This window comes from Rhodnius prolixus, unplaced genomic scaffold, assembly GCF_049639745.1.
Source record: "Rhodnius prolixus isolate KJV_2025 unplaced genomic scaffold, Rpr scaffold_2, whole genome shotgun sequence".
Classification (NCBI taxonomy): Eukaryota; Metazoa; Arthropoda; class Insecta; order Hemiptera; family Reduviidae; genus Rhodnius; species Rhodnius prolixus.
Genome location: NW_027411592.1, coordinates 45,773,852 through 45,795,440, shown reverse-complemented (window position 1 = coordinate 45,795,440; position 21,589 = coordinate 45,773,852). Strand labels below are relative to the sequence as shown.

Sequence of the window (21,589 nt, the reverse complement as noted above, 5' to 3'; positions counted from 1 at the left end):
GAGAGTCTGATTGTAAAATTTTTTTTTTTATTATGTTGGTACACATGCCCCTGAAGTGCGATAAAATTTTCAGTAATATTCATTGTTTACTTCTTAAGTGGCAGCCGTTAAGGTTAGACGTGTTTTTCGAGCTTGGCGATTTTTGTTTGTTAAAAAAAATGGATCAAAGAATTTGTATTAAATTTTGCGTAAAAAATGAAATAAAGTGTGTGAAATGTTAATAAAGGCATATGGTGAGTCTGCTATGAGTAAAACAAGGATTTACGAGTGGTATAAGCGTTTCCAAGATGGCCGCGAAAACGTTGAAGATGACGAACGACCTGGACGTCCAAGCACATCAACAACCGATGAAAACGTGAAAAAAGTGAAAGAAATGGTTATGAACGATCGCCGAATCACAATCAGAGAAGTCGCTGATGATGTTGCCATATCAATTGGCTCATGCCATGAAATTTTTTCGGATGTTTTGGGTATGAAACGTGTGGCAGCAAAATTTGTTCCAAAATTGTTGAATTTCGAACAAAAACAGCGGAGAATGGAAGTTGCTCAAGAGTCACTCAATGAAGTCGACAACGATGCGGATCTACTGAAACGTGTTATAATAGGTGACGAAACATGGGTTTACGGATATGATGTCGAAACTAAGGCTCAATCGTCCCAGTGGAGGCATACTGGATCGCCAAGACCGAAAAAGGCTCGACAAGTGCGGTCGAATGTGAAGGTTATGCTCACTGTGTTCTTCGATTTTAATGGCATAGTGCATCATGAATTCTTGCCACAAGGTCAAACAATCAATAAGGAGTACTACCTACAAGTTCAACGCCGTTTGCGTGAAGCAATCCGAAAAAAAACGCCCGGATTTGTGGCAAAACAATTCATGGATTTTGCACCACGATAATGCACCTGCTCACACTTCATTGCTTGTTCGTGAATTTTTGGCCAAAAACAAAACTTTAACGATGCCCCAGCCTCCATATTCGCCAGACATGGCTCCATGTGACTTTTTTCTATTTCCAAACATAAAGAGAACATTAAAAGGCCGTCGTTTTACAAGCATAGATGACATTAAAAGCGAATCGCTGAAAGCTATCATAAAGATCGAGTTTCAGAAGTGTTTCGAGGATTGGAAAAAGCGCTGGCACAAGTGTATTGTATGCGAAGGGGACTACTTTGAAGGCGACAATATTAATGTAGATGAATAAATAAATATTTTTTTCAAAAAACGAAAATTCCCGTTACTTTTTGAACACACCTCGTATGTTCATTATTAAGCTTACTATAATAATAAACGCAACTATCTTTCTAGGAGAAATTCTGTTCAGGACAACTTAATACTTAAGGAACCTGAAAAGGTTCTTAAACAATATATGTTCATTATTAAGCTTACTATAATAATAAACGCAACTATCTTTCTAGGAGAAATTCTGTTCAGGACAACTTAATACTTAAATCGCGTCACGAAAAAGCTTGTAAAAGTTCAAACCATTTTATATTTTTTGTAATATGAACAATAGAAGCAATGGAAAGTAACGAAAACCATAGAAAATATTTTAATTTAGGAATGACCCAAGTAATTCAAATAGTATTTATTGCTTTTAAAATATTAATTAAACAATATTAGTGGACATTTTTTAAATTTGGTTTATTACTTTATGGCATCGTAAAATAATTACAGACAGTAGTGCTCCTGGTGATGTTTAACTACAATACCTTTACATACCAGAACAATACAAGACATTAAACATTCTGAACTCGTAAAATTTTATAGCAGATTTTATTACTGAGATAAACAATTATATATTATATCGATATTACTAACATAAATGCTAGAAGTTGAACGCAAATTAAAAATGATAATATTAATAATAGAATAAAGGAGCAGATATCTGTTTTGTCAGTTATCTGTTCTTAACATGTGACCAGATTTGGTAATGAGTAGGTAAAATTGTTAACAATATTCTAGTTTTTTTTGTACTGTTTATCACACAAACTTAGTGAGCAATATAACCTGAATTAAGCAAAGCCTTTTGTCTCTGCGGTAATGGAAAATGAACCTTCTAAACATCCATTTACTCTGTGTTGTCACAATTTCTTACAAATTTTTGAAGTTTTTCTAGTAATGGCAAAGAATCAAATAGCTTTTAATGGTAGAGTAAGAGACAATTTGTGATATCAAATTCAGAGTTCGTTATCCTGAAAGAGATATTCAAGAAGACTGCGCGGTTTATGCGATCTTAAATTTATTTAAGATCAGTCACTTCAGATCAACAACCACAATACCGTATCATTCACACTTCATTCTTCATCATTGTATCATTCCTCATTTGTATTAGTAAATTATTCGTATGTTCATTTGTAAAAAAAAAAAAAAAAATACATCACAGTATCTAGAAATCATGCTTAAAGCGAAATAGATTAGCCACTACTTTAGGTTTTTGGGTGTCTCTGCGGGTATCACACCTAGTGACCCATACAATAAACATAGAATGTGAGACGGAACTACTGTGAGCAAATAGATAAAACCTTACAAAGATAAACTGAGGTAAACCTTAATACAAATACTCTAGCTAACCATTATCACTAACGAACACACATTCTACGTCCCAGTCAGGAATATTACCCCAGAGGAGGCACTTATTAGCGTATAGCTATTTTCTTTATGTTTAAGAACAATTTTTCACATGATTTCGGAGGAATAAAAATGTAATTAACGTCTTTAAATAATATAAGATGTTTCTATTGACATCCACTACGAACAGTTTTATGGAAGAATGCCTAATCCTTAAGGATCCTCTATTTTTCCAATCTTTCAAACATGTACCTACACAATGTAGTCAGGCCGTAATTAATATTTAAAAATGGTTGCATAATACGAAGAAATCAATTCAGTCGGATTTCATTTGGAGTTTCATTAAGTATTTAATTGAATAATATTCTCATTAGTCTAATGAAATCATCTTGTTTAACCTCTAGGCTTCTAGACATATACTTGCGATTGTCTTCTTTTTTTAAAAAAATTGTTTGTTACATTTTGCTGCAAACAATTCATTTGTCTAAATTTTTTATCTTCTATAAAATTTAATAAAGAATGAAGTAAACAAATTGACCAACTAAGAGAAAAAGCAAGCAGCCATGAATTGTATTTCCAAAAAAGCCTTTGCTTCTATTTATTACGATCATTCAAAGAAGTGAACCGAGGATATCCGAAAGACCAACTAGTCCGTTGTGCTTGTCGCGAGCAAAGAGTCACCAGAATAGTACTAGAATCATTTCTAGTAAACTAATTATTGGAGAACTCTCAGGCCTAGAGGAGAAAAATATTTATTCAAAATTTGAATGAAATTTCAGTTTTAAATAGTTATTCGTACGACTAGGGCGGAGTGTAACTTCAAGTTGCAAAGAAATAACTCATAACTAACTCATTAACTAACTCATAATCGATTTTCTGCATGATTGCAGCAAAATAAAAGTTTAAATCTGATTGCACTTTGACAAAACATAACTTTTGACTAAATTGAATATAATTACTTTCGAGAGGCTGAAATATTCTCAACTCATTATCTCATTTATTGTACACTCTTTAACAAGACTATAAAAATCGGCGGCCATTGCACTGAATACAAGTTACAAGATTCTTTATGAATACTTTAGGTCCAGCTGAAATGAACCCAAAGTGAAATTATCTTCAGCAATATTGTGGGCCAAGATAGTTTGCTCATGCAGTTAAGTGAATATGTAGGCAGTGAAACAGACAGAGCGGTGGACATCAATATGAACAAATAGACCATAACATTTCTACTTTTTGTAGGGACAATATGGCCATCCAAACCCAACTCTCTCATAAACATTACTTTATCTCGCCAAGCCTCACACTACACTGTCTTCTCCGCCGCCCATACGCGCCCCCTTTTCCCCCGACTAGGCCTGATATTGTGGCCAGAGGCATTAAATAACCCGCCGCCTCATGGTTTTACACAAACAGCGAACAGCATGGTCCTAGTATTAAAGGAATGAGAAAGCGTTGCGGTGTGCCATGAGGATATAGAGGTGACGGATTAATGGTAACTCGTTAGTTCCTCGGCCGCATAACACCCAACACTCTTAGCTTATCGGCTAAATTAAAATGCACAGAGTATGTGGGGTGGAAGACTAGGACAGATGAAGAGCAGAGCTCCTATAATTTACAGTTACTCGGTTAAAAAAAAAAGCCCAACACAATTTTGTTGAGATACAAAATAAACTCGTTCCAGAATGCGTTACCATCTTGTAACAAGATCAGTATGTTGTTATAAAGAGTTACGAAATTAACAAAATTGCAATTGTAGAATTAGTGATGCAGTATTAGATTTGAATATTTCTGCATACAAAAAGTGAAAGAGGGCGATCACTTCGCTTAAATGATCTAGCGCATATAAAGTATACAGTCCAAATCTAGCTTATGCAGTCTGTCTCATTAAATCAAATGTGTTTTGTTTAAATTTCTTTTTGTTTGGTAAAAAACAATAAACCTGGTCATTATGCGCTGGTACATTGAATCAATTCAGTGTTTTACGGGCATTGAGCAATAATCTCTAGAAAAATTATCATTCTATTCAATGCTGAAAATGCAGTGTTTTTCTTTCAAAATCAACGCTCCTTTCTTTCAGCTATTTACATACAGCAAGAATGAGATGCGAAATAGAGACAGTATACCCAAGCAGTTCTCTCGTTGAAAAGAGATTGCATGATATTGCTACTGGCAATTCCGAAGGAGAAGTTAAAGGCTATTGGTTCTTAGTATGTCTAAAACTTCAAACGTTCCGGACAGGTAGAAAGTATAAGGAAGCGAGCATAAAGAAAGCCTTCGTAAAGATTCTAAGCTGAAGAATGAATTGGAAACGAGCTTGTTCAATGAAAACAGCAGTAGAAAGATGAATCGAAAGACTGCTACTATTCAATTCCAAAGTTTTGAAGATCATCAAAATGATCGAGAATGGTTAAAAAATTGAACGTATTGGCATTATTCTTATAATTTCTTTTATAAAATATTAAGATTCTACTTGGACTTAGATTTAAAAAAGGAATATTTCACAGTGATTGTTTAAAAAGTTAAATATTTCTTCATAACTTTGTTATAAAAAAAAGCAATTTATTTTCTACATCTACTTATTTTAAACTTATTTGTTTTATTTCTAATTTATCAATGTTTGATTATATCGAGCAGGCCTGCGATTAAATATAATTTTGTAAAGTTCGGTTTGTTTGCAAAAAGTGTGCTTATTTTTTTATGGACTTTAGGGGACTCGTTCTAAATCTGAGCAAAAAACAAAAAAATTCTTTGATGAGTGTTAGTGAAAGTGGAACGATGAAACTCACTAAAAGATACGAGTGTATTAGTTTAAACTACAAACAATGCTTGCCTCAACAGACCATTGTGTGTAGCGGCGACAAAGGCTTTTCAAATAACTCATTTAAATCTAATTTTCAAAATATTCTTTTTTTTTCTGCAACCATGTGGGAATGTTCTCATTACTCAATTAAAATCAGCGGTGTAATGCCCAACTTCCCTCACTAGTGGGGGAAAATTCCCATTAGTGTCACTTTCCTCACTAGTGAGTGGAAAAACTTTATTGTGCTTCCTTGATATAAGAAGTTTTGTTATTAAATATTTTCTGTAAAACTTTAATAAGCTTATTTAACGTAACTAAATAATTAAAAAACGAATATTAAAAGAAATAAAATAAAAATTGAAAGGAATATAGAAATAAAAATAATATTTTAATAAATAATTAGATATTTTTAATTATAACAGTTGAAAAGGTTATAGTGTTACCTTACAGAAATTTAAAATGGATTCTAGTGATTCCTGTTTAGTTTTTTTTTTTTAGTTAATAACCCTAATGGTTGCAGAAAAAAATATAATATTTAACTCGAGTGGAAAGTATTTTCCTCACACTCGGCAATTTGCACTTGCACTCGCCTCGCTTCGCTCGCTCTTGCGTGCAAACCTTGCCTCATGTGAGGAAAAGTACTACTTTCCACACTTGTTAAATAAATAACCATTTTTTAAGTGTTCAGATTTCTCCTTCTAATTAAATGAGAATATCGCTTCAATAAGAAATAAATATACCTAAGAGAATGTCAGTAACAATGCGAGTAGGTATTAGATTTAGTAACAATTAACTAGATACAAAACCTGAAGGTTCTAGATTCGGGTTCAACTAGCTACCCGTTTTTAGATAGCCTTTGTAGCTCACTGATGGTCTTGGGTTTGACAATGAGATGACACTACGCTAAGAACGGTAGTGCATTGGCACGCCAGTGTCTTCAGGTGTAGACCGTGCCTTAAATTAAAGAATTAATCTAAAATAAAGGAGACTGTGGTTATAAACTAGTATACTTTGTTATTCCTTGAAAACTAATGTTGGTCACTCAAAAAACCCAATAAAATGTGGATTTTATGAAATTTTAATCCAGACAAAAAGAAGGGCTTTATGGTTGATCGAAATAGGTTATGATTATGAAATTAAAATAAGTTCCCTTGATTAGAACTCATAACGAACTGTTCTGAAATTCAATTTTAGGAGAATTTTTAATTATAATAAAGATATTGAAATAATCCAACTTTTCAATTTATCTAAACGCAGACATATATTTTGTACAATACATGAAACTTTCTTTAATGTGCTCAGAGACTTTTAGACAAGTGGCATCAATATTCATATTAAACGTTCACAAGTTTTCAACAAATCTTACAAACATTCCATCATCTTAGCGAGAACTTGTTTTATGAAACAAATTCACCATCCTTGTAAACAATCTTTGCATGATTTAAGTTCTGTCTAAATATTGTTGTATATAAACTTTTAACATGTACCTTGGCTTGCATGCCAAAAACATTCCCTCGAGTTAGTGATTATGTCATTCTATTCATTATGGGAAAGTATTTTACAGCTTGAACTTGTACAATCGAAGCTCTTGTTCGTTACTAACTTAAGACTCTTATTAATAATTTGGCTTTGTGACTCTTTAGCAATGTAAATTTATCAACAATAATTGCTTTTTGATTAATTGAATATCATAAAAGTTTTGAAGGTTCTTGAAATATGTCACAAAAATGAAGAATTCGTATCCTTATTCCCAGCAACTAACTGGGCTGTTGTCTCTAGGAATGAATTCTTAAGATTGTTGAAAGTTCAATTGGGTGTGCAGTGCTGGATAGTGGATAAAAAATATATAAAGGTCATCTTCGATTCCGTTATGTACCCATGTAAAAAGTAAGTAGTTGTTAGTATATTCCAGAATATGAAGCAATAATTGAGCTAGATTTGGTATATGGGAATACCAAATATGTTACAAAGTTTACCTCTTCATCTATCAATATCTTTGCCAAATGAATGAAACTAAGAGTGTAATTCAGGTTGTTATTCCCGAAGTGGAAAGAAGACTCACTTCTTCAGGGCTCTTGTTCAGAAAACTCACTTATTTAAACAAACAGTAGTTGAAAGTTGAGCTAAACTCAGTGTTCTTTGCACTAGACTACCGCGCGGAGATCTTGAGCTTAAGTCTGGGTACCCACTTCTTAGATTTCTCTTCTAAGAAGCCATTTAAAGAATACTTTAAGAGGGGATAAGAGAACTGCATCCTTAGGAGCCAGAAGTGACTGGAAAAAGGCTCCTGACTTCAGAACGTCATTCTCTGGGCACTCCTTGTCTGATAAATAAGAAAATAAAGCCCTTCCTCCACTAGAGCATATGACGAAATATTTCTAACTAGTTAAACGTCATTAACTTAAAATATTTTTCTTGAACACTTCGCAGAAAATCCAATTTGTTGAAGTTCATTGATTAGAGTGAATGATAAAGTCGCCAATTTAAAACATTTTCAACCTTATTTATAGTAAAATTTGGTAGCATCACTTATACCCAAAATCATCAATAATAACCTCGTCATACGTACAAATTAAGATGATTGCATGAGAGAAAACATCTGATTATCTCAAAATTAGTAAAACAAATAAAAAGTATGGAGCAGCATGATGTAGCTGGGCCTTTTCCTATCATTTAAAACAATTTATTGATGATTTAAAGTAACAATTTTTGATGACTAAAATATATAATTGGATATACAAAACTCGTACTGTAGAAACTGCCGAATAAATATTGAGAAAGTAAAGGGCCGATATGAAGAACATCTCTTACAATAGAGTTAAGATGTCGAACTATTTCCTAGTAAGATGGAGAAAGTCAATGGTAGATAACGATTTCAGGATCACCAGCATAAATCTCTAGCAGCGACTTAGGCATAAATCTGTCACAATCTCCAGATTTCATAGAATTACTAAATTTAGTTTTTACGACATACAGCTTTCTCTGTACGATTACTGTATTTCTGACTATTTAATAAATTTGTTCGCAAAAGTAAAAATAAATAAAGTAAAATTAAAGGTTTTAACCTTTGCGCCTTTATAATCTCAAATCAAATGGTTTCGAGCGCCGGCCATCATCATGTTACCTTGAAACAACAGTGTGATACAGTGAAAACATCATTTGCGGATCATTGTCAGTGTTGCCAGTCACCTTAGTCAAAAGAGAAAAATGCTTTCATGCCCTAACCAGTTGGGTGTTTGTTTATTACCTGTTTTGACCTGCTCCTTTAGGGCACCACATGTGCCTACAGACCCATTTTTTTAATTTTTATTTTAAAGGCTTTGTTATGGTGTTGTCGCGCAGTAAAATATTCTTCTAAACAAGTAGAATATTCAGTTCATATTCGCCATTATTTCTTGTCATCGTATATATTCAACTCATTTGATCTTAGCAAAATAATACCAACGAAAAAGAAAATTTACTTGATTCACCAGTTTTGTTTCTTAATCGAACATCTTAGTTTTAAAAGATTCATTTTCCTCATTCATCTCCTCAAAGCACTTCCATTCTTTATTTTTACAATTAGAATGTAGCGCACTTATTAATGGGCAGTTGATGATTAATGGGTTTTAGAAAGATATATTTTGGTTCATTACTTTAGATGAATAATTGTCTTTTAATATAAGAAGTCAGCTCCAATAGTTAGTGACTTAGCTTTTAGACGTGTAAACAAGTTAGGGTTTAAGTTACTACCTTTTTAAGAACGCTTAGGCACAATGATTTGTAAATGAGCTTTAAAAAGCGACAGTTTGAATTTGAAATAACTTGCTACTAGCGAAGTCAATCACTGAACTAATAGAATAATGACTCTGTGAAGCCACTTTCTCTGATATACAAAAACCTAATTGGGTGCTAGATTTAAGCCGTACAATCATTGTTCTTTCGTAACGTAATTCTTAAATTTTTAATTTTATTTTTAAAACTGTGTTCGACTCAGTTTTTTCCCCATAATCTTAACAATCTTTGTTTCCAAAGATACTCAAACAGAGTATTTACACGATGATCTGTGCCTAAAAAAAAGGCGCAGAATTTCTGTCATAGTTAAATTTTTAGTTCTGTTTGTGTTTTCGTTGCATATCGTGCTGCTTCTCTTTGTCCGGAGTCTGTAAGTTGTAACTGTAGTAGCAATTAAGTGGTAAGAAAGAGTTTAAGCAGGAGGAGTAGCCATTTCCTAAGGCCCTTAGCCTTTTTATCGGTACCTGCACAGACTGCACTGAAGCCAGACAATTTTATTATTATTATTTTTTTTTTTTTTATGATTTAAGGCGCGTCAACATCTAAGGTTATTGGCGCCCGGAGCTTTTTTCAGTGCACTGCCGGCCGCCGGACAGTGTGCTCTCGTTAAAGACAACACTGTCCATTACCGGACAGTGAGCTGTAAGTAGCTCCTAGGAAGAGAAAATCTAAGGGTCAGCAGCTGGATTTGAACCCGGGACCTCCGTGTGGGATTCCAACACGCTAACCGCATAGCTAATCCCTCCCCTATTATAATAATAATTATTATTTATGCATTTTGTTCACCAAAATAGCTTCTGTCCCTGAAATGCGATTCTGCAAAGTGTGGAAAACAAAAATCAACGATTCTTCTATCTCTTTACTCAATTCAAAACGACTTCCAGCCACAAATTTCTTTACAGTTAGAAGTCAACGTAAGCAAATCTGGTGAATTGAGTGGACATTCCGACTAACAATAAGTTCTTCAAATATATCAGTGTTCTCATTTCCAAAAATCTTTAAGAGAAGGCCTTTGTTCTGAACAAAGATATTTTGTTTTCTTCTTATTTTGCAATATAGGGCCTCTACGCATGGATTTTGTTATCCAGTTGTTCCATTTTTTGCAATATGTTTTCAATATTGTTCTTTTATTGAATTAATCAAAATTTTAGGTTCATTTCAAAATCAGATAGAAGAACAGAACAGTTTACTACATATAATATTGGTTTTAGTGACCGTAAAAATATTTTATAAAGGATTCAAATTGGCAAGGAATCGGTCCAAATAAAAACAACAACTCGTCTTTTTGCAAAAAAAAATTTTTTATTTTGACCGATTTCTCGCCAATTTGAATCCACAGTTTACTGCCCAATAAAATAATTCCAGAAAGTGATCATTTCCAATGAGGTTTATGAATTCCAAAGAGAAGTTACTGAGAGGGGACGACCAGCTAATAAATCAAAGCAGTATGCAAAATAGCCGAGGAAAAAGTTGTACTAATTTGGAACGAGATGTTTCCATTAGCGAACTCTATGAACGAACATACATCATGCTTTCTCTCGGCGACTCTCATACTCCCTCTACACTAATCTCTGTCCACATCCGGCGTTTTACAAAGCGATGAAAGAGCGTGAAGCCATGAGAGATTTGTTTCATATGAAAATCCTTGTGGAGGCCACTTGTCGCACAGCAGCCCTCACTAATTTAATCCACTTTTAAATTATGATCGTCCAGTAAACATAATGGGGCTCTAAGTTATTGGTTAAAAATGAAAAACGCTGGAACCAGAATAGTTGGAATTTTTAAACGACTAACAACGACAATTACAGCTGATTTTTAAGCGATTGAAGCAAACTAGAGTAACGAAATCTTTATGAATATTTTAAGCTTTCTACCTCCCACCGTAAATCCAAAACAACCTTCCTTTTAAAGAATATCCGCTTTGTAAAACAAAGATTGATTTCAAGAACTTTTAGCCATTTGTTTCCAATGACACCATTTTGAAAATAACAAGAAATATGAATAACTAATAAACAATTTCTTTAGAAGTCCAAAAAACCTATGTGGAGTCTAATATCCCTTTGTTCGGAGATGTAAAAGCTATTTACTTATGTTACTAACTTTCCTGCGCATCGCGAGGTTTTATAATTAAAATTTACATTTTTTTTGCTGTATTAGAACTATAATTTCAGAATTAGTTGAATCTGAATCGCTAAATTAAACAATCGCAATACTGTAAATGGCCTAAATATTAACATTTGTATTTATAAGGCCTTAAGACCTTATAAATTTCTAAGTCCCATGTAAACTAGGCTAGTATGAGGAAAATAATAATTAAGCCAACTATCTTGGCGTGTTCAAAATATCCAGTAGTAGTATAAAATACTGTTTTGTATTTGTAATATCCAGGCCCTGAAGAAGACAATATATTTGTCGAAACGTTGGCAAGAAGACGAGTTTGTTTTTTATTTGACCGATTCCTCGCCAATCTTGAATCCTAAGTTTAACAATTTACGGTCACGAAACCTATATATTTATATATTCATAGTATAAAATACATCAATAGCTTGTTGGTAGTACTAGGCTAACCTTATCAAGGATGTCAATAGAAGAAAAGTATGAAATAATAATTATTTAAACGACAAGTTTTTTAATTGGTTCGACATTTTGTAGCCAAAATTCAGAGCAAATGTTAAAGTAAATAAGTATTGAAAGAAACCGCAAATTACAGTAGACGTAAATAGTTTTAGATTTACTGGGCACAAATAAAATATGATTTGCGATTGATGTATAAATAAAGGGGATGAGTTCAGCATTAAACTGTTCTCAAATTTAAGAAATTTCTCACATTCTACAAATTAAAGTTGTATTAATGAATAAAGCAAAAAAAACTTTGGTATTCTATACCTAACTACCAAGTTATGTTACATTAGCTTTTGAATGTTCTCGAAGCAGACCAACTTTTTTTCTCTGGTTTTGTGGAAATACTAACAGCGCCGAATAAAACCTAATATTTTTTATTTGAAACATTCTATTCTTAATTATCCACAGCAAAATATTTACATTATTGCATTTTGTTTCATTGGATATTTGGCCAAATATAATGAGGCCTTAAATGGATCAAAGAAAAAGAAGAAGAATCTCTTAATTAGTTCGACATTTCAAACGCAATTTAAATAAGTATGGATCTATGACGGATGGATGCGAGAAAATGCATTTATACAGTAGGCAATGTTTATAGCTTCTCTTAAACTTTGCGAAATCTCCTATTGCAATGAAAATAAGTATGGATCTATGACGGATGGATGAGAAAGCATGCCAAAGTTAAAATAAAAAAAAGACTTTTTACCCATATTTATGTAATTAAAGGGACGTTTTTTTAAATTACTAAAACCATTATATGCAATCAAATATAAAAGAGTCTTTAAAAAAAAATACCTTTTGGCCAGAACAGGTTTACATAAAACCACATAGAAACAATTCCAAAACTCGTATGTTGGTATGTATTCAAAGATTTACCCAACCATTTGAATATAACAAACTCTCTAAAGCGATGGAGCTTTTTTTAAACTTAATAAATTATATGACTATTAGTCATTTTAGGTTAATAATGACAAAAAAGCGATGCACCAGCCTATCCTAGCGATTGTTAAATTCATACTTGCAATGACGTCAAAAACAACGGAAAAGATTTAAAATGAATTAGAGTTTTAAAAATGGCGAAATTCAACAAAGAATCTACTGTTAACGTAACTGAATAATAATGACAGACGGTGAGGTTTCTCAGTCTGTGGTCGTGCGAGCCAATATATCTTAGGCAATAAGAAGATAACTGCCAAGACTAGAAGATGGCGAGGTAAGAAGGAAAAAAACAAAAAAAAAAAATGAAAACATAATTCATAAGTCCGTTTAGCAGGGAGATGCGATATACTGAGCAAGTTACAAACGACTAACGCTGCAAACCGTTCAACTTTTCAAAAGAGAGCTCCACACAGAAAAGTAACCATGGACAGCAACAGGGACACTTTGGTCCTCTTTTTTATTTTTATTTACTTTTTTTTTCTCTTTGGCTGTGAAGATTCACCAAAACTCTTAGAGTCTGTGGGTATGCAAGGAACAAAAAGAATGGGGTCTGGGAAGCAGCAGGCGGTCGGCACGAGCCCAGGATTAAAAGTTTCTTAGACAAGCACGCCGGTACTCCTGGCCAGGATATTAGGGACAAGTAGGAGGAGGTTTACATCTCTTTCTCTCCTCCTCCACTATAGCCTCCTCAAGAAAACTTTGCGGTGTGCTTTCACACAGAGGTTGTGTCTACAACACCCCAGTTTCGCCCACACTCACTACAAGATTCTCTCCCGCTGGCTGTCCCTCCTCATTCCTGGACCGCCTGCTAGCTCACTTTTCTTTAGGGTACTCCTCTTGTGTATTTAATTAAATGCCGTAATTTGGATTTTACTTTTATTCCAGAGTTTGCTAGTTGTGAGCAGAAAGAATAGAATTAAAGCAAACAGAAAGTTGAGGCTGTAAGCATAAGAAGAAGAAGAAGTAAACCGCCTCCAAACCCAACTTGCCCTAGTTATGCTTAACCAAACTTCTTTTTGTCTCCCATTTAATGTCCTTTTAAGGTCTCCTAATACAGATTTAATTGACGATAAATAAAAAGCTGTCAGAATTAAATTAAACTCTTAATTGTTTATTTCCTTTTGTTGTAAATGAAAATTTCAATAAAACATTTTTTAATGGTAAAAATGTGGTTAGGTCATCAGTGATGACTGATGAGTATAGCACGGTTTAAGCACGCGTGTATTTTTAACAGAATTTGGACATTCAGTTTGGCATAGAGAATTTGACTTCAAGTTTCCATCGCACATTACACTTGCTGATTTGTGAAATAATAATAGGCGCCACGGTAGCCGAGCGGCTAGAGGCGAGACTTGCGAAGCTAATATGTATTGTGGTACTGGGTCTGAAGTTAATCATGAGTTCGATTCCCGGTCTTGGTCTTGGATTTTATTTAATGGTTAATAAAAGAATTCAATGTAAAGTACGTTTGCTATTCGCCTCCGTCCGCAACACCTAGTAAATGGTAGTTGGACGTTAAGCCCCGCCTGAAAAAATAGGTGATTACTTTACTTTACTTTAAGTAATAATAATAATAATAATAATTTACCCATGTCTCTTAAATATGATAAACCCTAGATAATTTCAAAATCAATGACGTCAAAGAATTGTTTTAAAAATAAAATTAATTTGAAAAGTCTCACAGGTGAAAAAGTATTCCAACTGAATTTTTTCAAGAAACTTGAAAATTTTGACGGAAGAAAACACTCTGTTTGAAGAATTACAATATTATTTTTACCATAACTGTATCGATATTGATGTGAATCAATCAGCTTTACTCATCGATCTTAAAACACACGAACAAGTTATATTCAAATAAAAATATATGTATATGCAGTATGTATATATTTATGTTGGTTGATTATGATTAGGGTTCAAATAATTTAAATCGATTTTAATAAGAAACAGTGGTCTTGAATCGACACTTTAATTTAAGAAGCGTTATAAACATGTGCGTGAAAAATTTATTATAATCCACGATCACAAAAAATTATAATAAGTTTTTAAAGAAATGTCAATCAACAAATTCAATATTTGATTAAAGCAAGTATACATTTCACATTTGACATGTTTATCGTTATTTCATATTGATAGGTAATTGGATTGAATTAATCTTCAAACAACATACTTCCTGAACTCTGAGAAGCTGTCAACACCGCACATGTTCCGTTACCTAGTTAAAAACTTTGACACCTGCCAATCTTATATTTTTTTTTCTTAACAAAATAGAAGTTTATTATTGATGATGAGTAGGAAATACCTATGTATTTAATTAATTTTAAAATATGGTTATAATTATTGCACATTCTTGTAAATGAGATATTCCGTACATTTTTTGATTACCGATCACTTGAATTGATTGACAAACTCACATTTACAATTATCTCGAAATAAGAAGGATCAAATTGTATCCTAAATCGATTGGTCTTAAATTATGAGTTGTTTTCGAAATTTTGCCATAAACAGTCTTTGAGAATCGTTTATTTTTGCCCTATGTTTCGGTTACCATCGGCACCCTTCATCAAAGGCTTGTAACTCTTGTAAGTCTAGGGCATTAATGAAGTCCGAAACTTAGAGCGATAATGAAAAATTTGAATAGACATTCACGGCCAATGTGATTTAATCAGAAAGGTAACGTATTAAAACTAAAATATAAATTTATAATTAAAACTGTCCGGTAGGACAGTTGTATAAGGGTTGATCGTCAAAAACTGCACGAAAAAGCGTAACGTTGAAATACACCCAACTTTGACAATTTTTTTCTCTTTTTCTATAAAAGATAAAATTCCCAAATTTTCTTTAAAATAAAGGGCAAATCCTCCTTTATAACTGTAATTTTTTTGTAATAACATAGATCTAATAGGTTACTAGAAAAAAGTTAGCAAAAACTGGAAAAAACGAAATTTTTAAAAAATGTTCTTGTTCTTGTTCTTGTTCTTCTTCTTCTTGTTACCTTTTTTATAAACAACGTAGCGCCTAAACGCGCGAACCGATTTTCATGAATGAGGTGTCATTCGATTCGGAATTTTATGTAGATGTGCCTTTAAGGGGTCTCGTCGCTGTACATCGAATGGGAGAGGAGTTAGCCCCCTTTATGTAAGGCCCCCTCCAAAATGATTATTACTAATTACTCTGTAAATCTTCGTCTGATTTTGATAAAATTTGGCTGGTTGGGCGTTTAATCAACCCTTATACTTAACTTTTTCAACTGGTAAGTTTTTGTTAAGGAGTATTTAAATTGCAGTCCTATGTTTATCTCTTAACGATTTATCAGTAAAAAATTGAAACTACTTTTGATAACCACGGAATCTAATCTAAGGCCAAAGTTGATATTCGGTTCTAGTGCAATTTTTGCATCAATTAATAAGGTTTTGGCTGGGAAACATATTTCATTTGTTTCTGCATCTGTGGTATTTACTTTGATGCTGGATCCTACCATAATAACGTTTTTAGATCTGAGAAAGCTGCAAAAAAATAAATAAAGAAAATTAATAAAAAACATCTTCTATCCAATATATTAGAGGGAACCTATCAAATGATAAGATTTGCAGTAACAGAAAGTCGTCACAATCATTTCCGTTTAGATTATTTTATATCCTTTCTGTGTACAAAATCAATTTTAATCAAACAGTAATCAAAAAAATGCGCATTTTTGTTTTAACATTGTTTAATAACAAATTAAAATAAACTTTAATTATTAGAGAAATCACTAATTGTAGCAGTAAATAGTAAACGTTAATTAGTAATAATATTAGTAAATATTTCAACAGAATAAAAACTATTTACCATACAACTATCTACAGGGAAGATTTATAAATAAGAGTTCTGGCAGTTTTGTAATGATTTCCTATTTGTTTTTATACTTCAAGACCTGTTTACTTCTCATATTGTTTGTTTCACTCGACAATGTTTACACAATTCAACATTTAGACACAATCTCTATTACAAACTAAATTTAAACTTTATATTCAAAGAATATTTACTCTTATTTTCGTTTACCCATGGCCACATTAAATTACCAAGAATTAATTTTATTTTTATCAAAAAAAAAAGTTCTATAACTGCAACCATTAATATTTTAGATATTATTACCAATTTCTAATACGGATGTAAAAGAAATATAAATAATTCAACATCTATAATTAATTGTTTACTTTGATTATTAATGAAATTTATACGAATAACATTTTATGAAAAGATTAAATAAGTCTCAACGTCAAATTTTATATTCTTTGACTTAAAATAAGAGGAAGCATAACCGTTTAAGTTTAGCTTACGAAAAGTAAGTTATTAGCGCGTGGTATTTGTAAATTGTGAGTATATTTGTGAGAAAACGAGTGAGTGATAAAGTGAATGAGTTTTTTGAGGGTGAAAAATCTCAAAAACTGAAGATCTTAGAATGCTTAAAAACCTAGTGATTCAAAACAGTTCGTTTTATTTCGTAGCATTTATCTCTTAGGTTTTTGGGTGGAATTCCTTTAAGAGGAAATACGACTTTACTGAAGCGTATTTTTTCTCCATTTTATTTTTTCAAATGTGCCTAACGATTCTCTTTAAAGATCCTATTTCCCCCGGAAAATTAAGTACAACTTCCGGAGTACTGCTTTGTTAAGAATTCCCATAAAGTACCCTTGCAGAGTAATGAAATACTTCGCCTTCATAACAATATCAATAAACATAAAAAACGAAACCGGGCTAAAATTTAAGTTTGCGAGAAAAGTCAGAATTCACCAGAAAAAGAGCATCTTCAGCTTGGACTGATAGTTACCCAAAAGTACTCAGCAATAACCTTTATTCGAAACTTCTTTCTGGATCAAATTATTTATTTAGCTCTGTTTCTTCCCGGGTTGGGCTAGTTTAAGGGCGTAGTATTTTAGGATATTTTGCTAGCTGCCACTTGAGAGCTGCTCATAAATCTATACGTATAATTCCAATCCTAATACATTAAAAGTTTACACTCTAATTCTCGTTTCAAGAAGATTTCTAATTTCAGAATTTATTACTGCAATACTTTTTATTCTACAATTTAATTGAAGTTTATAAAAACATATTAATCATATAATTTGAGAAAATAAATGCCAATTTCAGTCATGATATTTACTTATTGTGCCGAGCTTTCGACCAAGGGACTAGGTCATCTTCAGGGTTTATTGTCTATATGATATGAACTGGAGTTTCACAAACAGATAAGACAGAGGATACATCAACTTAACAATAACCATGTAAAAATATACAGGCAATAAGCCCTGAAGATGACCTAGTCCCTTGGTCAAAAGCTCGGCACAATAAGTAGATATCATGACTGAAATTGGTATTCATTTTCTCATACTGTTGAAATAATGAATCTGTCACCAAAAAGATTGAACAGTAATGTCCCATTTCCAGCCCTTACTAACTGTCAAGTGTTCTTTAAGTTCCAAGAACTACTGGTGGAAGGGGTTCCCCTGGAATTAATGTCTTCGCTAAATGGGTTCGTGTAATAATTCGCCAAGTGCTGGACACTGAATGCTCACTCAAAAGGCTTCCTTCAAGATCGGCCCAGGTATTCAGGTAGGAAATCTTAACTCTAAAAGCTAGGCCCCTACTTCTTCGAGATGCTAGTAAACAGACAGGAAAAGCTCGGGCCTAAATAGTCACGTTCTCCTCTATAATTGAAACTTAGTTTTGTATAAGACGTGAGAATTTTTTTTTGTTGGAATTAAGGAAATTGGGACGATTCAGAGAAGAATAGTGTGGCCCCCTTTAGTATTGTTCTAAAACATTAATGTATTAGGCATTTAATACTTTCAAAAATCGCCACAGTAGCCGAGCGGTTAGAGGACCGCAAAGCTAGTGATGTATTGTGATACTGGGTTCAGATTCCCGGTCAAGACCTTGAATTTTATTTAATGGTTAATAAAAGTATTCATTGAAAAGAATGTTGGCCACACCTAATTTGGTAGTTGGACATAAAGCCTGCCTGAAAAAATAGGGCATTACTTTACTTTTAACTAACGTGGAATGAAGGTAATACTTCCTAAATGAAAACTATTTAATATATTTTATACTTTAATGTAATTAAAAGTATTAATTAAAATTAAGCCTTACAAATTTACCTAATCGAAAAACAAACTCTCGATTACTTTTAATTTTAAAGAATAGAGCATTAAGATTACTCAAAAAGAGATTTCCAAAATACAACTTTTTTTCCTTGTTCTTAGTGTGGTAATATCCCACATTGTGTAACTGTTTCAGAGAAAGTGAGTTGCTGATATTCTCTAAGGATTATAAAGTAGGATTTCACTTCCTTTAAGATCCTAAGAGATATTAAACTTAGATGTTCCTTCTATCTTTTACCTTCTACTTTACAGTTACTGTGAAAGAAGTCAGAGAAGGGTAAAGATAAGGCAGTCAGAGTGTTGGATAAGTCAAATATAGAGTTTACTATAGATCAAAGAGTTCCTTTAAAACGAAATATGCTGCAGGTTAAAATTGACCTTTTATTTTTCAAGATTACCGTTTTTTTTTTTTTTGTTTTTTTAATGAATTATTAGATAGCTGACGCATTTATTGAAATACAATTTATAGAAATTGATAATTTTAAATTTACTCTAAATAAGTTATTTTTAAACAAATCTACAGTAGTGTATTTCTGACGGTATTTTCTCGTGCTGTGTACTAAGCTTTACCTTTCAGGTCTAATATTTTAAATCTTCTTGACGGTCCATGATTGACCTATAATCAAGGGTCCCCAATTGTCATTGTATGAACACATTCCTTCTTAAAAAAAACAGCAGTTTCTGTTGCAACGAACTTAAGTTACGGATACTCAATATTGAATTCTTCAATATCAGAATTTATCTTCGCTAGTCTCTAAGCGTCAGAAGACGCAAATATCGCAAATAGGGTATAAGAGAATTTTTCCTTACAAAATCTATAAGGGAACTGAATCAAACCCTTGGGGTTCCTGTGAGTTATTTTCAGAATCTATCGTTTTCTATAAGACCCGTTTATAAAAAAGAAATAATGGCTACGCAGCTTGTTTAATAGTGGAACAACTTGATTAAGCTGGTAAACTGTATTCACTTAGTGATTTGCTCTCAATCTTTAGTTGAAAGCTAAACTAGCTTTCATTCCAATCGTGTCTTTATGGCAACTTTCATATAGATCAGAAATTGTGATAGAGGTTTCGACATTGGTTGATTAAGGTCGTCCACATTGCTCCATGCTATTGTATAGATGTTATTATTATAATTTTGTAAGTTTATATTTGTATAATTTATATTAATGATACACCTTTTCTATCTGGTACCAATCAATCTTATTGCTCCAAGGAAATCACAAGTTGAAAGTTTCTACCTATTTAAGGTTCTGAATAATTTCAAGATTTAGAGAGAAATATAACTAATAATTTTCACAACAAAAAGAATCTAGTGGTTAAAGATGGTGAATTGAAATTTTACTTTAGAATTAAGCAGTTATGACAGAACTCCTAAAGCTGTTAGCACAGATGATTTTATTTCATTCTTGACCATGAATATTTCTATTTTCATATAAATCAAATAATAATTAAAACATAAGAACTAACCTGCCATGAAGTGGTCCTACGCTGCCTGAATCATATGCTGAACTTGCCGTGATAGAACTGTCTGGAATGTCACCTGATTCCATACCCAGAGGGGACCCGCATCTTACTGTAAATATTAGAACCTAGTTAGTTTGACAGCACTGAATTAACATCTTGACTAATTGAAACAATAATAACATTATTGCAATGCAACAATATGATATTAAATGGAATATTTTTTGTTACTTCTATTCAAGTCGTTATAGGTATTTGAAGAAATGAACATTTATTACTTATACTGAAATAAGATACATCTTCTGTTTATCAAAATAACAACCTTTTGGCAAAGAAGCCAATATTTCGAAAGGTAAATTATAATTAAATCGAATTATAAAATTGTAACCACTAAAATAGGAGAAGATATAAGGGGAAGTGGAACATAGATAATGAGAGCAATGAAATGTTCTAACCTTGATTAGAGCTAACTCGAATTCTCTTTTCAGAGAACAACTTTCAAAGATGTTGAAAAAGTAACCTCAATCTCCATTGCATTTTTTTTTTTTGCGCATTACGTATTCTTTTTGTTTCATAATATGCAATCTTTAAATTTAATAAACTTGTTGCATAAATCTAGAAGTATGGAAATAAAAGCTATTACCAATAAACCATACAACAATATTCTTTGTCTGACTTAAACATAATAATAACTAACTAATAATAATCTAAGTACAATTAGATAAAACAATAAATACAAACTAAAAATACAAAAGCGTTTACTCACAAACACAAAGAATGAACACTCCTCACTAAGTTGTAAACTATATTCCATTGAGGAAACACAAAGGACACAATTGGTCTTAACAATACTGTCTGCCTTGCATAACTCAATTATCAGCACTTTCCATTAGTTGTTTTAGGCGATTTATCACCATTGTGATAATCAAGACGGCCATAATCTGAAGCAGTACAAGTGTAAAACACCATTTTTTTCCTCAAGAAGTGTTTCACTGTATTCACTTCCTACATTTTTGTGCAAATAGTAGCGTAACTTCCTTTTAGGATCAGCCCTACTCAAAATGATTTTTATAACTACTTTAACATCAACTAAAAATATGCAATTTTGATAACAAATAATTTCGAATTTCGTGCTCTACATTAAATGAAAACCGGAGCATCAAGCATCATAGCAAGGACTGCGCAGTTGTCCATTGCAGAGATATCTTGAAGGTATCGAGGAACCAAAGACTAGCCTTGCCCCAGGTGCAGTCGCAGTGATTACACCCTCCATTACAATACTTTC

General features: G+C 32.6%; 1 protein-coding gene across 9 annotated transcripts in view; it reads right to left on the bottom strand.

The window, feature by feature from the left end:
- Ddr (discoidin domain-containing receptor 2) overlaps positions 1-21,589 on the bottom strand; it is a 671,237-nt gene that overhangs the window by 297,816 nt on the left and 351,832 nt on the right. For all 9 annotated transcript variants that reach the window (XM_074119472.1, XM_074119475.1, XM_074119477.1 and 6 more), the window contains one exon: positions 20,311-20,416. In XM_074119472.1, the coding sequence (XP_073975573.1) occupies positions 20,311-20,416 (106 nt within the window). The remainder of the gene's footprint in view (positions 1-20,310; positions 20,417-21,589) is intronic.